At 46.1% G+C, this 16,921-nt stretch overlaps 1 protein-coding gene across 1 annotated transcript; it reads right to left on the reverse strand.

Moving 5' to 3' along the window:
• Nucleotides 1-72: 72 nt before the first annotated feature.
• ARHGDIB (Rho GDP dissociation inhibitor beta) lies at nt 73-11,832 on the reverse strand. The gene is made up of 6 exons (XM_006268057.4): nt 11,725-11,832; nt 6,287-6,474; nt 5,494-5,577; nt 3,877-3,953; nt 2,360-2,423; nt 73-869 (listed from the first exon to the last, which is right to left on the reverse strand). The coding sequence occupies exons 2-6, from the start codon at nt 6,462-6,464 to the stop codon at nt 670-672; spliced, it is 603 nt and encodes a 200-aa protein (XP_006268119.1). The 5' UTR covers nt 6,465-6,474; nt 11,725-11,832; the 3' UTR covers nt 73-669.
• Nucleotides 11,833-16,921: the final 5,089 nt, after the last annotated feature.

The following is a 16,921-nucleotide window of genomic DNA, read 5'->3' on the forward strand; positions in this document are numbered from 1 at the left end:
ACAGTTATTCTAAATATATGAAGGGCAGCTCATAGAAACACATGACATTAAAAAAAGAGGTTCACTCAGAAGAAAGGAAAGAAAATGGCTTTATTTTTGGGACACTGGAGTCTTTACAGGTCACAGCAGCTAATTGAGTATTAATGATTGGTTTTTGCCTTTAAAAGTCAAGACATAAATGGACTTGAGCAATAGACCCAGATAAAGTACCATAATGGAATAGGAAGAGCCATTTACAATGAATTGGAGTACAGAGCAAAGGTAACTCTGTTGGGGATCTTTTAAGAGACAATCTGCTCTGCCAAAATCATTATGAAGCAGGTACTGTTAATGTGGTTCCTAGAAAAGGCACTTTCAGGGGCCAGGTTTGGTGCAAAATAAGGAACAGCAGGGTTGGAGACATTCCCTGATTTCCTGTTTGTGTGCCACAAAAGGTCTGTGTTGAAGATGGGTTGGTTATTTTCAGTGTAGTAGCAGGAGATGCAGAGCCTGCCCATGGGCCTCTGTAAACACCTGCTTGTGCAGACTCTCCTGTAATGGGAGAGGGCAACAAGAGCTCTGAAACTTGTGATAGAAGGCAGCGTGATGTGCAGGACCCAGGGCCTGGCACACCAGGATACTAGTGCAATAGGCAAGGGGCAAGAAGGGGAAGGCAAGGAGGGTGTGAGCTCATTCTGTCCAATCCTTCTTAATGGACAGATTCCATTCCCAGGTGAGATGGTCATGCTTGTCATCATCGGTGAAGAAGGACTTGTTGTGATAGGTGCCCCGAGCCAGCATGCCCTTGGGGGCCTCTTCAATAGGTGTTAGGAATTCATACTCCTCTGGCCGTGGCCCGTAGCTACCAACCATGAATGTGGCTTTATCCACTAGGGGAAAAAAGCAGAAGGAAAGAGCCCATCATAAGGGAAGGAAACAAGGGGAAAAGAGGCAGATACACAAAGACATGGGAACTGTGGGGGAGGTTATGTGGGGGAGCAGGCAAGGCTGGGAATGGACAGATTGAATTAAATTGCTGGACAGAACCACCAAGGTGGATGGTGGGAGGACAGTACTGCTTTCACGTTACTGATGCGTGTGTTCTGGCAGGTTTTGGGAGGATCTTTGTGGAATCCTGTATCGTGGGAATTATTTCTCCTTCCCCTTTAGCCCCAGTCTGTTAGGTGTGGGAGGGTGAGGAATGGTGCAAAGGTGACCAGGTGCTGTGTTGGGGAAGTGTGTAGGGTCTGCCTTTTGTACGGGCTTGGTTGACAATAGTGCTCTGTGTAAGATGGGACACTGTGTGTATGAGGAGCTGGACTTTACATAGAAGATGTCCTGTGGAGCAGTTCTGTATGGACTCTTCTTTTTTGGATGTGGAAGGCTTTCTATACAATGAGAAACTCTGAGATAGGAAGTAACAGGGAAAGAGGACTCAGCATACAGTGGAAATCTCCATGGTGAGTGCTGTCTAAAAGAAAGTCTATGGGTATGTGTAAGCATCACAGGGCATAGATATCCCAGCTAGCTGTAAATCAGCTGGCAGAAATAATCTAGCCACAGAAGCATGGATGCACATGCAGGCTAATTTGCCCTTCTTAGAAGTATATCTACACCAGTGGTTCTCAACCTAACCTCTTGTTAGACTCAAGGCACACCATGGAAAATGCCAATTCTCTTTGACTACAGAAAAATAATAGAGCAATTCTTCTGTTGCAAAGAACTGGGATGACGAGGACGAATGGTCACAAACTACTACAAGATCGTTTCAGGCTGGACATAAGGAAGAATTTCTTTACTGTCCGAGCCCCCAAGGTCTGGAACAGCCTGCCACCAGAGGTTGTTCAAGCACCTTCATTGAACACCTTCAAGATGAAACTGGATGCTTATCTTGCTGGGATCCTATGACCCCAGCTGACGTCCTGCCCTTTGGGCGGGGGGCTGGACTCGATGATCTTCCGAGGTCCCTTCCGGCCCTAATGTCTATGAAATCTATGAAATCTATGAAACTCAGAAAGACCATAGCAGGTCAGAATGTTTTCAATACTGTGGATTCCTATTTAAAATCTCTGGGTTTACTTTATGAATCATGCAGCTGTTTGCATAGCACCTTGTGGCACCCTTGAAAAGCACCCACGGCACCTCGGGGTGCTGTGGTACACTGGTTGAAAATCACTAGATTTAGGTCTAGACTATACTGCGCCCTACATAGCAGACTAAACCAGTATGTGAAAGACTCAGTGTAGGCTGAGAACCTCTGAAAGGGGCGCTTTCAGTTGGGGTATCACTATATAAGATGGGAGAAGCCATGGGCAGGAATGGAAGCTGGTGTGGGTGAATGGTATGTGTGGGAGGGAAGGGTATCCTCTCTCTCGCTCACCTTTCACGCCCGTTCGGTAGGTGTGCTGTACATATTTCAATCCAGACACAATGTCCCTATTCACCTGCAAGAGAAAAGCATCAGGAATGAGTCAAAAGAGGAGGATCTGGTTCACTCTCACTGCTTTCCACCCTTCAGTCATACACAGACTGCTCCTGTCCCTGTTCCCACTTTGATGGACATGGTGTGACAGGCCTTCAGGTATAGCATGGAGCAGACATAGGCATGACATTTCTCAGGGGCAGACAAATGGAGTCCCTCACAACCTAGATATTTATGACTGTCTAATGTGATTTGTATTTTGGGTTTCTTTTCTCCTCCTCCAAGCTCCCCATATGCTGAGGTGTGTTAATGAGTCTCTCAGGATGGACTGAAGAGGGAATGGCTGAATGAAAGAGAAGCCTAAGTCTCACAGTTGAAAATTCCTATGCTAGATGAGTAGTCATCCTACGTTATATGGGCAGAGTCATCCTGGGTGGAGTCATCCTATGTCCTATGCCTAAGGCACACAGTTGAAAATTCCTATGTTAGCAGAGTAAAATCATTCCTAGGCAGCTGGGTAGAGTCATCCATTCAGCACAAAGAGACAGGGAATGTCAAGGGCAGACCAGCTGAGCTCGTTCCTTTTCTACAGTCTCTATAGGGATGACAACCTCATCTGCAGAGGGTGGTAGATAGATGGTTTAGGTATGTAGTCAGCTGCCGTAGACAGTGTCCTAGTAATTTTTCCTCAGTATTCCCATGTAGTGTCACAGCTTGATGGCATTACCTTCTTCTCCACTCCTTAACACACTTTCTTATTGAAATGTTACTAAAACTGAAAAGCACATAGAGGACTCCTGCCACACCCCGAGGAGTGAGCATGCTGCTCCTAAAGTGATGCAGATCTTTACCAGCAATGGGAACAAAGGAATTAAGATAACTGCCATTCCTGTATAAAAGGATTGAAGGGCATGTTTCCTAGTATAAAAAAGGCCTAGATATGACTCTGGAACATAGCTATGTCTAGGACTGGGTCAGTAGAGTTGTGTGAACTAGTGGAAAACTCTTCCACCTGCCTTCCCATTAGGGTTTTCAGTGTTCCATTCCAGGTGATTTAACATCCCTCAGATAGTGATTTTCTGCCAAAATCAGCTATGTTTTACATAAAAGCCAGTCAATATGACCATTTCAGCACCAAATGACACCTTTTCCTTTGAACAGGGCCCATTTTCAATTTTTGCTTTGTTTTTCATGGTTTGGTTTTGTTTTTTGGCAAAACAGCTTATTTTGGAGGATGTAAGACAATGCAGGAAAACTCTTTGGTGCACCAGGTCCAAGTTATAATGATACCCAACACGAGGCATGTTTAACATGGGTCAGAGGCTCACTGAAGACATTTTGTTCAGCTCTAGTTATCTGACAGGCTGCTCATGACTGTACCCAGCACTGATGGCATGTCCAGCTGCTCCACTCCTGAACATACTTTCTTACTGAAGCAAGGGAAATCAACAATCTGTGAGGGAAAACAAACTTACTTTGAAGTGGATCTTAACTCTGTATTCAACTCCTTCCTTTAATACAAAGTTCTCTTTCTTGAGTGCCACAAGGTCCCCTGTAAAAAAAAGAAAAAGAAGTATCAAGACATACCATGGAGAGAAGAATCTAGATTGGGGTGGACAATTATTTTAGGTGGAGGGCTACTTAACGAGTTTTGGTGAACTGTCGAGGGCTGCATGGGTAACTCCACCCCTTGACAGTTGCCCCTCCCCCTGGTCACCCTCTTGGGACCTGAAGTCCCACCTGTAACTCCTGACCTTTGCCACCAGCAGTCCCTCCCCTTGTTTCCTGGAAATACTCCTTTTGGGAGGGGGGTTGCCATCTTAGAACCAGAAAAAAACCAAATCATACATTAAAAGTCAAACACCTATTATAATGGATTTTAATTTTATTACAAAAAATATTTTTGTCATGATTTGTGCTTGCATAGTCATACCTTCCATCATTTTTACAGAAGCATACTAACAAAATGTATGCACACGTGTATATGCACGGATCAGTACTGTGTGCATGCTTTCTGGAGTGTGTGTGTGTGTGTGTGTGTGTGTGTGTGCATGCGCATGCACACATACAAATACCTGGTCATCTGCATGCTTGTGGATATACGTAGTGTACACATGTGCTTACTGTGATAAATTTAGAGTTCATCAGGTACTCAGATGCAGCATCTACATTAGATGGTAGCTCTTTCAAACATACAAGGCCCCAGCTTTCAGTAAGGGATGAAGACAGGGCAAGTTTTGGACAACGCTGCAATATGTGTGAGCATAAACAGCTTTGTAGGGTTGAGTGAGCACTGCATATTTTAGTTAAACAGGAAGCAGCTATGTTGCACTAGGCCTGCCTTCCTCCTAATGAAAAGCCCATATAAGGTGAAGCTTGACTCTCTCATCCTGCCCCAGGAAGCCAGAACTAGAGTATTGCTTGATTCTATAGTTTCAAAAGAGCCTGTTACATTTAACGTACACTCACACCCTAAGCCAATGGGGGCGACTCAGATGGGAAGCAGAGCTAACCCTTTCCTGTTACTTACCGGACTCCCAGGGCATGTCTACCTCACCTCTGTGCCACAACAAGGAGCACACAGTGAAGAACGGCCTGCCTTTTTTTGTGCGCTACACTGCAGGAGGAAATAATGGGGGGGCGAGGATAAGGCACTGGGTGTTCACCAGTAAGCATGCCTGAGAGAGAGTTTATTGGCAAATGCACAGTATCACACTAAGGAGGCTATGTTCCATGCATTTTGAGGCATGATGTGCATGCCGTGTTTCACTGCCTTGCTCCCAACCACAGTCCTTTGACTATGTAGATGGGCACTAAGACTCGGCGTTCTGAGAACTCTCCAAGCCTTTCTACAGGCTGTTTGAAGCTGGAGACCCTGGCACATGCCTTCATTACTTCTTACCTTTTTTTTCTTATACATTAAATCAGACACACGGCCCAGAGTCTCCCTAGGGACTACTCCCCAAGGATTCACTTTGCCTTCCCCAGGACCAACTTCAACTAGGAAACATGGACCAGAATTATCCCTGGACTTTAAACCCGGGCTGGACCTCTGACTGTTCTCACACAGGACAAGAAACACCTTCACTTACCAGTCAGGTCCATTGTGATTGGCCCTGGAGCAGAGCTGCATACTAGAGTTAGTCGGGTGACTACTACATTGGGAGCTGTTGGGTCTGAAGGATCAAAATGAAGAGGACAGTCAGTTTGTAAAACCAGAGTTTAAGGGGGAAGACATAACTAAGGAAATCTAGAAGTACCTCCCTATGGCAAGACTGCCCTGTCAGGGGCACTGGGAAACAACTAGCTCCTCTTATGCTATCAATCTATAATCTTCATCCTGTCACCCTAAGACTCTTTCCTAGAAAAGATCCTTCTGTTCCAGGACACTCCCATAGCAAGACACAATGCAGGTAAACAACTGATATGCTACCCTCCTGAAAAGAGTCCTGCTTTGGAGATATACCTGTCACCATAAATCCCTTCCCCAACAGGAACTTTGCCAGTCACAAACACGCATGAGTCACAAGCCTCTGCCCCATCTCAGTTACTGCTACACAAAGACCACTGTTACAGACCTCATCTCCAGCTGAGTCCCTGGACCCCAGTCAGGCACATATCTCCTAGCTTGTTCCCACCCCTCAGCACAAGAAGTGCTTATATCTGCCAGTATCAGATTCTTCTTCATTAGGAACTATCTCAACCCCTCCCTACAACACCACAGCCATAACTGGGGAGTGTCTATGTACTGTGATGCCTCTCTGAGCCTGCCTCCTCAGATCTATCAGTCATCTGACCCCAGCACTCTTTCCCACCTAGGCAGAGGGTTGGACTCAATCTGTTGAGGTCCCTTCTGACCCTAGCATCTATGAATCTAGATCATACCTGCCACCACAGCCCCGTCCCCCAGCAGGGATTTCTTGTACTTAGCAAGGCTTTCATCATCCTTGTCCAGCTCCTGCAGCTCCTGAAGTGTTTTCTGGGGTGGGGGCTTGTAATTCAGTTTGTCATCCAGTTCATCATCATCTTCCTCCACATGTGGCTCTGGGGTTTTCTCAGTCATGATCACCTGTCTGGGAGTGTGGGGAGACAGTCCATCACTGGGAGTACAAAGCAACTGGGGTATAGTCTAGGCTGTAATTGTTCTGGAGAGCTATTGGTTCAGTGTCCAGGCACAGCACTGATCAATGATCTTGCATTAAAAGCTGCTGCCACATACAAAGTATAGAGGCAGTGCCGTAGCAACAAAGTTTGGTACCCCGGGCAAAGCCTGCAGCGGCAGCCCACCCTCACCCCACAAAGAGCCGCGCACACGCCCCCCACCCCATGCTTGCCCAGGATTGTACTCAGCGGCAAGAGCTGCCCGCACCCCCCCCCCCCCCCAACAAGCTGCTCACGGCTCCGTCCCACACCCCACCCCAGCTGGGCAGTGCCTGTTGGCCCCCCTTCACTTTGATGCCTGGGACTTTCGCCCCGCTCACTCCCTCCCCACCCCTTGCTATGGCACTGCATAGAGTAAAATAACTACCACCAAGCGGAAGGTCTTACTTTCCTGCCTGAATGGGTTATAAATAATACTGAGAAACAAACACAGAATTTTATGAACAACATTTTATGAGGAAATTTATATATTAAACAAAATATATAAAGTCTCTTTGCTCAAAACATGAATTCTACTCAATCCTGTTGCAGATGTCCCAGAGTTTCTCTGCTGCACACCCCTGAAAATAGTTCACTTCATGCACTAATCAGGTCCACATCCTGCACAGGAAGGAAGCATGTGGCATGTTCCTATGACAACATTTGTCCCAGCTGCAGAACTGCTCTAAGTAGTGGGGACTCAGAAGAGAGAGTTCTCGAAAGGAGAGGAAGTAAGAATTGAATCTGGTGCAGAGTATTCTCAGCACAAGCTTAGACAGGAGCTCCTCGCTCTCTGAGAGCAAGAAACATGCCTTGGTGGCTTCACAAAGAGGCGTAGAGAGAGACAAAGCAAAGGATTGAGAGAGGATAGGTAAATAAGTGGATGGGTGGTCAGAGGAGGGAATGAGTAGAGTTAGTAGGACAGAGGTTCCCAACCCCCGGGCCACAGCCCAGTACTGGGCCGCAAAGGGTTGGCTGCCAGTCCGCAGGAGGGTTGGCTGCCGGACCAGAAGTCCAGAAATGACCGGCTTACTGAGGACCAGCAGCCAACCCCTTTTTATACTAGGTATAAAAACAAGTTGACTGCCAGTTCACAGTATGCTGGTCACTTCCGGTCTACTGTATGCTGGTCTGCAGTTTGCCAGTCCACGGACTAAAAAGGTTGGGAGAGAAGGATGAGTTTGTCAGGCAAGTAGATAAGAATGTAAGATCTTTCTTAGTGAATCAAATGACTCTCTTACTCTATTTGTCAGTGACCAAATTCTGATGCTTCATGGAAGGTTAAAAAACCCAACCACTGGGTCAAATAAAATTCTGGCCGAATGCTTTCTCACTGTATGTCAGTTGCCCTTGTTCTAAATATTCTGGCTATTCATTTTAACAACCAATTGTTCATTCTTCTGTCATGGAAGAGCATAAAAAAAAGAGTGACTGATATATTTTCATTTTCTTTTTTCTTATTTAAAACTTCTCTCAGCCCCTCTAAATCTTCTCCTTTCTAAGTGAGCAACTGCAGTATTTGCCCATTCTCAGCTTGACAGTTTCAGTCAGCCATAACCCTGGTGAGATGGAAGGATAAATTCCAGGAGCATGATGTCGATAAAATAGGGTGGGCACAGGGAACAGATAAAAAGGCTAAACAGCAGAGGCACAGGAAGATTCATAGAATCATAGAAAATTAGGGTTGGAAAGGATCTCAGGCGGTCATCTAGGCCAACTGCTTGCTCAAAGCAGGACCATCTCCAACTAGATTCAAATGTGTACTCTAATGTATGATGCATGTGATATATGGCTGCATAACAATTAAGCCTGGGAAGCTAGGATAGAGTTAGTATGAGGGTGTCACCAAAGAGAAAACCTTAGATCACCTCAAAGCATGTCTAAGGGACAGGTCTAAGTGCAGCTGTGCTAATTTATACTATGGGCACGTCTACACATGATGCTATACTTCTGTAGTGATGTCCTACGGTGACATAGCATCCACAGGTGTCTACATGTGACCAGCAGCTACTTCGCCATAGTGGTGCACTCCCCTGTTACAGCGTGCCGCTATGGCAAAGTAGCTTCTAAAAATAACTCTTACACTGCATGTATGGCACAGTATAGGCAGTTACTGTGCCATGCTTTAGTACTTCCAAAAAGAAGTACTAAAGCATGGCTCAGTAACTATGTCGCCATAGGGCAACATATATATGTGCCCTATATGTAGTATATTTATACTCTATGTAGTATATGCAGTCTGGAAGGGTGCCTGCATTCTGTGGGGAAAGAAACCTCAGACTGTCCTCGCAAAAAGGGAAATTAAGGTCTGTGCCAGGATACTGTGAGGAAAGAAATGATTAATCCTCTAGTTTCAGCATGAACAGCACCTCATAAAACCCTAAAAAAAATTTATTATCCCTCTTATAAAACTTGCTCAAATCCAGATGCAAGAAAAGATCATGATGAGATGTGGTGGCCACAATTGGATCTTTTTTACACATATTTCTAGCTGCCAATTTGGGCCATTTCAACTCTAATACCCTTTCCTTCATCATGACCCTTCACATTCTGACAATTAACACTGCTTCCACCCCAGAATATCATTGCCTGGCCACCTCATCCCTCCACAGGAGATTTATGATTTATAATAAGGGGAATGGCAGAAGGAGGAAATGAAAGAGAAAATGACCAAGGCATAACGAAAGGAGATGCCAAGTAGATAATCCATCTTTGAGTGCTTTGGTTGCTTCCGTTCCCTTTCTCTCACTTCATGAACAGAACAAAAATTATCCCTCAGTAGCAGTGAAAAGGGCTCCCTATCCGGGGAACCCTTCTGAAACCTCTAAGAAATCAACAAAACCCTTAGAGAGCTGGAATAGCAGACTGACTCATTATTAGAGTGACCCAAAGTGATAAAGCACCAGCTAGATGCTATGGAATAGGCAATATTCTACCTCATGTGTGTGCCTACCTACTGGATAGATCAGGTGAGACCCAAATCTATGTGTTCTCCAGGTACTGTGGACCTATATGTTCTCCAGGTACTCTGCAAGCCTCCCAAGGTCTTTAGTGAGAATAGGGCTGACCTTCTGTTCACATACGTGCATGTGCTCATACACCCCAGCCACCTATGGAACAGATCACATCAAAACTCTCATATGTAACTTCTCCCTCTGACTTGTGTGTTGATGTGTATGTGCGAGTCCATCCATGCAAGCCCTGCTGGGTGAGGCCCAGTGCAATCAAATATAAAAGTCACAGATCCACCCAAACCCAGCAGGTCATTGGGCTAACATGGTTGAAACGCACCAATTTCTGTAACACACAACACACAGGAGAGTCATGGTGCCCAGCACACAAGGCTGTTATTGTGTCCAGCTGCTTTGGACTCCTCAGCCAAATTGCAGATGACCCAAATTGCTTTGGACTCTCCAGGTCAATTGTAGATGACCTATTTACAATTGAATTACTGAGATATGGGGTTTTCAACCAGGGGCACACATACCCCTGGGGGTACTTGTGATGGCCTCAGGGGGTACTTAGCAGCGGGTGCCAGCACTGGCATTGCTGCTCGTCTCCATCTCCCCCTTCCCCCCCTGGCTTATCAACTGGCTGCTGGGGACCACCACCACCCCCCACCCCTAATCACCAATCGGCCACTGGGGGACACCCCCCGCACTTGTCTGGCTGCCGGGGAACTTCTGCCTTCTCAACCAGCTACCAGGGGTACAATGACCCAAAAAGGCTGAAAACGCCTCAACTAAATCAGTGGTGCCCAAACTTTTCACCACAGGCCAGATGGCCAATGCCAGGTCCATCCATGGGCCAGGTACAGCTGGTGGGCTGACTTCAGTGTGCAGGGCAGGCAAGGCCTAGCCTTGATCGGGCCACATGGCAACAACCGAGCCCTGATCTGGCTGTGCACGGGAACAGAGGGAGGGTTGCTAATTTGCCAGTGGGGGAAGGGTAATAGTAGTATTAATTACTACCACTCCCCTGCTGCTGCCTGACCCCATGACTCTATGGGCCAGATTTGGCCTGCAGGCCAGGGGTTCAGCAGCCCTGCACTAGGTCAGTACCTTATGCCTAAGGATCCATAACAAGATATTTTAACTGCTCTATCACTGCAGCCCTGAAGCTCAGGACTCGGGGTTATATTGTCCATAAAGTAAATGTAGTTAATCCAAGGACAATTAGCCTGGCAATATTTTTAAAAGAAGTTTAAGACAATTTGTTCTGCCATTAACAATTTCTCTTACTTTGTCCATTTCCACAAGTCCTTCTACCCTTCTTACCCCCCACTCTTCCCTTTCCTTCAGCACTTTTCTCTTTAAGGACTCTAGATTTCAGCCTGTTGCCAATGAGGCTTGGGTGCTTTCTCTTGAAAGGAAAAAAAAAGCAGGACAGAATTAGGGGGCCCCTGACAGAAAGAGATGGCTTCAAAACAGAAAGTGAAAAAGTGCCCTTTTATTCTGGGTACCAACTAACTGTCACCCCTTATTAGCAGTTCTGCCAGGGGCTGACCAGGCTGTGAGGCTCCCTTCCTGAGGTGCTCTGTAAAGCATGCAGGGAAGTATGCTGAGCAGATGCAGTAAGTAATTAAAAAAAAAAAAAAAAAAAAGGCTTCCCTTGTGGTTCGCTGTGCTGCATTGGTTTCTGTTCCGTGGATTCAGGGGGTTGCAGGAACACCATTTTCCAAACTGTTCTCAGGAACAAAACATTCACTTAAAAACAAACTGCTGGACTTGTCTAACATGATCGAAAGGGAGCAGTCAAGGGAATGGAATGACATTTTCCATGACAAAGAGTATAATACTCCCTTAGCCAAGCCCACTTCTCCAGGGCTGGAAGGTAAAAATATACCACTGCCTGAGCAGACTTTTGGGGAATGCCTGGCAGTACCAGAGATCCTGGAGACAGCCCCTCTCAGCCTCTGCCCCTTCCTAAGGATCCTCCAGCCTTGCTGACCCTGCCATGTAAGCTGAGCTCACCCTGCAGAGCCACTTCTCCCTTCTCATTGCTGCACCCTGACTTCCCCTTCAGGTACAACCAAGGCCACTCCCGCTGCATTTCTTTCACATTCCTCATGTCCCCTTCTCCACAAAAAACAGACACACTCATGCTTGGTAATAGGGTGGAAAGGCTCTTTTTCCTCTCTGCCTCCCCAAGCCCACCCCACGTTGAGCTGAACTCGTACTCACTGGTTAGCGTCTGCGTCTGGGGTCCCTCTCCGCTCTCAGCTCTCAGCTTTGAGCTTTGGCAGTTAGAGCAGGAAGGAAGTTGGTAAAAAAAAATATGAAAAAAAACCCCAGCCGCCCCACTTAAAGAGGAAGTTTTGAGCTGCAGCGTTGCAGCGCTTATCTGGATTCTGTATCTTGATCAACAGACTCAGACCAGCACCCTTCCCCATGCATTTTGTGTGTGTGCATCTCTATGTGATTCCATGTCTTTGAATGGGTTTTTATCTATTACTTTGCACCTCTTTGTGTAAGAATGCCTGGTCATGGATGTGGGAATATAGCTACCTATGCTACAACGTTTTTTGCATGTTTGTGGGTGGGTGGGCATTTGTATTGCCACCCTGCCCTGGTTTTCCTCTCACATTAGCTTTATGCTAGGGTGACAACAGTGGTTTCAGAAATTATTCCTGATTTTGATTAATTTAAATGAAATGAGAATCAGGCTGCGTGGGCAGATCTGGCGGCATGTCTGTAGTTATCTGAGTGTGGGGTGGGGGGAGAAAGTGGGGAGAGAAAGGAAGAGACTGTGCCTTACTCAGGCACCTTATCTTGTCTGTAATTAAGATTGCATTTAGCTTTCAACTTAAAACATGGCACAAATCTCTAACCTAAGCTTGGTCTCTCACAGCATCTATTTCAAGCACAAACTACATCAAAAAGAGTAGCATTTAATTTTCAAGGGCCTTTTCACATGCTTTAGAGAGATTGCTTTTCAGTGATTTAAATGATTTCATGTGATTTCCTCTCTGAAATTTCAACAGAGAATTTACATTTTAGTTTCAACACAGATGCATGTAATTGTTCACAGTCATACATACGCTTTACATTTCCTTTTTGCATGAAAGATTTTAAGAACGTGTTAGAGATATGGCTCTCAGGGATGGTCTATGCATACATTTTCCTACCTTGGTGCGGGAAGCTGGTTTAGATCCTTTCTCAAGACCCCGTCCAGGGCTACAGTTCTATGATTCCAACTGTGCATATAGGAATTGTGCATTCCTATATGCATAATTTAAATTCCAACCTCATACTTTTCCAACTACAAATGTCACATTACAGAAATTACTGCTGCAGATGCCTCACCATTTTTTATCTTGCTGAGGTTAATGAGACGGGAGACCAGCATACCAGTTCCAGGTGCCAACTTGGGGCGGGGCACAGAAACAGCAACTACTGCCACTGCTCTCCTGGACACTGTGGCTAGGGAAAGACATTACACATAAACCAGTTTAAGTGATCAGAAACTGGTTTAAACCTGTAACAGAACATAAGTTCAGTGCATATAAACCAGTTTCAAAATGGCCCCAATCAGCTTGAGATCCTGGTTGAAAATAGTATCAGACTTAACTGATTGAGCTCAAACCAGTTTATGCAACTTCTGTCCCAAACCCCTTCCTGGTTTAAGTTAAACCAGAGTCCCACAGCATCCAGCATGCTCTCTGGGCTGTGTTCTCTGCTCCACCAGAGCAGGACTGACCCTGACTCTCTGCTCCCTAACCAGAACAGGAACAAGCAGGGGTGGGGGCCTAGCCAAATACTGGCCCCAGAACAGAGCAGGAGAGAGATTAATTCCCCGCCCCCTCCTGTCCCACCAGCATGACCTGCATGTCTTGACTGGACTGGCTGCTCCAGTGGCAGGGGCCTGGCCAGCCCCGGGCAGAGGCCTGGAGTGAACTAGCCAGGCAGGGGGATCAATTCCTCCCCCCCTGTCCTGCAGACCTGACCCAGGGTCTGCTGAGTGCTCACCCCTTACTGCTGCAGCAGCAGGGTTGCGGCCAGATGCCAGCCAACACTGGTCCCTCAGGCAGGGGGGAGGGAGGAAAATTATTGCCCCCTCTGCCTGCTCTGCCCCCGGAGAACCACAGGGTATCTGACCGCTATGACCACCACTGCCACCACTCGCACTCTCTGCGGGGCAAGCAGCAGGATAAGCCCTTTCCCTGCCCCCTGGCCAGGTGCCAGAGGGAGGGGAATAACTGTCGTCCCTGTCCCCTCACCTAAGGGGAACTGCAGGCCAGCCTCTGGCTAGGCCCCTCCCCTGCCACTGAAGCTGCAAGGGGGCAGGGCCCTGACAGGACAGCAGCCCCTGTCCTGGTATCTGGGGAATATGAGCCTCTTCCTGGCAAAGGGGCCACAAGCAGGGGTCAGAGCTACCACAGACTACACAGGGAGGATGGCAGCACTAGGACTCGGAGGGAGCCATAGCCCCCCGAAACTCTCCTGGCACCACTGTTGCTCACACCGTGCAGTCCATGACAGCTTGGACCACCCCACAGTATGCCCCCCCACCCCTCCACCCCCCCCCCCCGCCAGGAAGAGGCTCACGCTCAGGGACACTGTGACAGGGGCTGCGGCCCCCATCAGGGTTGCTCTCCCCTCACCACTCCAGTGGTGGGGTGGAGGCAGGGCCAGAGGCCACCCAGAATGAAGCAGGAGAGCAGCAAGGGGGAGCAACCCTGACAGAGGCTGCAGCCCCTGTCACGGTGTCACAGAGCATGAGCCTATTCCCAGTGTGGGGCATGCTGCAGACAGGGAAAGCTGCCACAAATTGTACATGGTGAGCAGTGGTGGTGCTAGGGGAGCTTGGGGGACTATGGCTAGTGCCGCCCCCCCGACACACAATGCGTGGCAGCTGTAGTGACATGGAGAGGGGTTGATGGGAAATGGAGTCCAGATGCTAGCCAGATCCACCATTTTGCTCACCCCTGATATAAAGACATGCTAGTTGAAGTTATTGTGTATGCCCAGGTCTTGGCTCCAGATTTCCTTGAATTTTAGTGACTGTGTGGATAGATGATGTACCTGAGAAAATTTAACTCGTAGTACTTTTCAAACTTCCTAAATTCACAGAAACCTTTCATATCACTTCTATCACAAAACCCCTACTTCCAGCCAGCTCCCCAGACCTAGCACAGAAGCAGACCCCACACGCATGCACACACCCACCTTCCCACACCCACACCCAGGGCCCAGGCATAATTTCTTTCAGCCCAGTACAAACTTGTAAGGTGGGCCCCCTCCTACGCACACACCATCCCACATACATAAAATCTCATGAATAATGAAAGAAAATGTTCTATTTTAATTCTGAAATTACATTCTACATTGCTGACTATTTTGTAACTTTTTGGTTGTGGTCCTAATAATGGTGTTATCCAGTTGATATTTTGATTTTTTTGTTGTAATATACCAATATGGCTGCAAACATTTTATAAATAAACCAATTCACTTTAAAGCTTTCTTTGTATGGCCTTTTTCATTCGAAAATCATGAATTCTCCCCCAAGTAAATTTCTGTTGCAAGTTCACACTCGACAGACAAAATAGCAAGGTGGCTTACCCGTTCTTGTCCCACAGTAGAACGCCTGCAGTTTTTGATGAGTGCTAGCTTGCTGAAACTTCTTTCAGCTTCCACTAGTCACTAGCAGTGTGCAAAAGATCCGTATAGCTATGCACACTTTACTGAAAATTAGTTGCAGTTGTTTTTTCTAAATCTCATTTAATAAGATAAATGGGGATAGTTCATACTCTTTTCCAAAAGTAGATTTGAAGATTTTTTTTCAGATGCAACATTTCACAAGGAAAATTCTCAGATTCATAGGATACCTGTGAAGTAGACATTTAGAAGCTTCGTTCGGTTCCTCAGGCTCTAGTGTCACATATTTTGGACTGAATGGAATGTAAATAAAATGTTATTGGTTGCTTTGAATATGTGCTCTAATCCATAGATAATGTTGTCCAAAGTCGCATCAAAACATTTCTTCTGAATAAAGATTCTGGATCATTTTCAGAGATGGTAGAACGTGATTCCTCAGCTGTCTCACCATGAAATCTTTTCCGCTTCTTACCTCTCTTCTTTGGTAACTGTGGCAAAATTCCCATGCCTTCTGCTACAAGACATGCTTCCTGTAGAATTTTGGGCCACTGATCTCCAAGTTGTTTTACTTCTTCAATAATATCAGCAATGAGAGCTGCCTCTGATTCAATCAAGAGAGAGTCCCCTGACTTGTAAAATCTTGTTTCTGTCATCAATACTTGTAAGAACCTTGTACCAAAAGCTAGCCAACAAAAGGCATGAAAATGAGCTGAAGTACCTTTCCAGTGCTTCCAGTTGTGATTGAGCTTTGGTGTCAAATTTAATTCAAGAGCACATTCCAGTGCTTCCAGAATACCTGGAAGATGCTCAGTGAGTGGAAGGATAGCATCAGAACGTGCAGCCCAGCATGTCTCTGACAGAGAGTGGAGTGAGCAGTGTATCTTATCTGTTATAATTTTCCACCTCACTGAAAAACACAAAAAGTTGCTGCACACAACCAAAAAATGTTAATGTTTCAGTATGTGCTGCTGCAGCATTAACTCTTACAAGATTTAATAAATGGGAAGCACAAGGAGAATACACATCAACTTCATTTTTGGACATAATGCAGACCTGAACACCTTTTATTTTCCCTGACATATTAGAGCCATTATCAAAACCTTGACCTCTACAATCATCAAGAGGAATGTTATGGTGCTTCAAGGTGGCAATTAGCATTTCAGCTATCTGCTCTCCATTTTCTAAAACAAAGTTGATAAACTCAAAAAACCTTTCTTTAATGCTAAATGTACCAGTATTTTTGTTGTGAACTACAAATCGGATTATCAACATGTGTTGTTCTTGGTGAGAGACATCAGGTGTAGCATCACGTATGGTTGAATAATAAATGGTCTTTTCTCTCTCTGCAAGAATGGCCGTCTGCACACTCTTACCACTTAATTCAGTAAACTCATTCTGACTCTTCCATGAGAGAGAATGAGCCCATCCTTGCATCGTTTTGCCCTCTGTTTGCTTCTGTTTGACTTTGGCCCAATGTTCACGAGTGATGCTGTCAGAATGAGCTATTAACTCAAGAGTCCCACGACTGCATGGGTCACCTATCAGATTATTATCCCCTTGGAATGCTAACCCTCTTGAAGCAAGATATAAGGTAACATCCAACAATCTTCCCAGTATTTTTTTCCATCTTGTTGCTTCTCTTAATATTTGTTTTTGAACAGCACTGCCCACTCCATGTTCACCTGACAGTGACTGCTCTAATTCCTTCCACTGGCAGTAGCAAGTTGTATGTTCGATGCTCTTTTCATGTTCAGGAAGTTCATGATACAGCTTTTGCCATTTT

The sequence above is a fragment of the Alligator mississippiensis genome, chromosome 4 (assembly GCF_030867095.1).
Source record: "Alligator mississippiensis isolate rAllMis1 chromosome 4, rAllMis1, whole genome shotgun sequence".
Taxonomy (NCBI): domain Eukaryota; kingdom Metazoa; phylum Chordata; order Crocodylia; family Alligatoridae; genus Alligator; species Alligator mississippiensis.

What these genes read in the sequence shown, in the direction of transcription:
- ARHGDIB (XM_006268057.4), bottom strand. Translation starts at nt 6,464, where the DNA reads ATGACTGAGAAAACCCCAGAGCCACATGTGGAGGAAGATGATGATGAA. An exon ending in GGACGGGGCTGTGGTGGCAG is followed by an intron (nt 5,578 to 6,286) that starts GTATGATCTAGA and finishes TTGATCCTTCAG; the next exon opens with ACCCAACAGCTCCCAATGTA. An exon ending in GAGTTAAGATCCACTTCAAA is followed by an intron (nt 2,424 to 3,876) that starts GTAAGTTTGTTT and finishes TTTCTCTTGCAG; the next exon opens with GTGAATAGGGACATTGTGTC.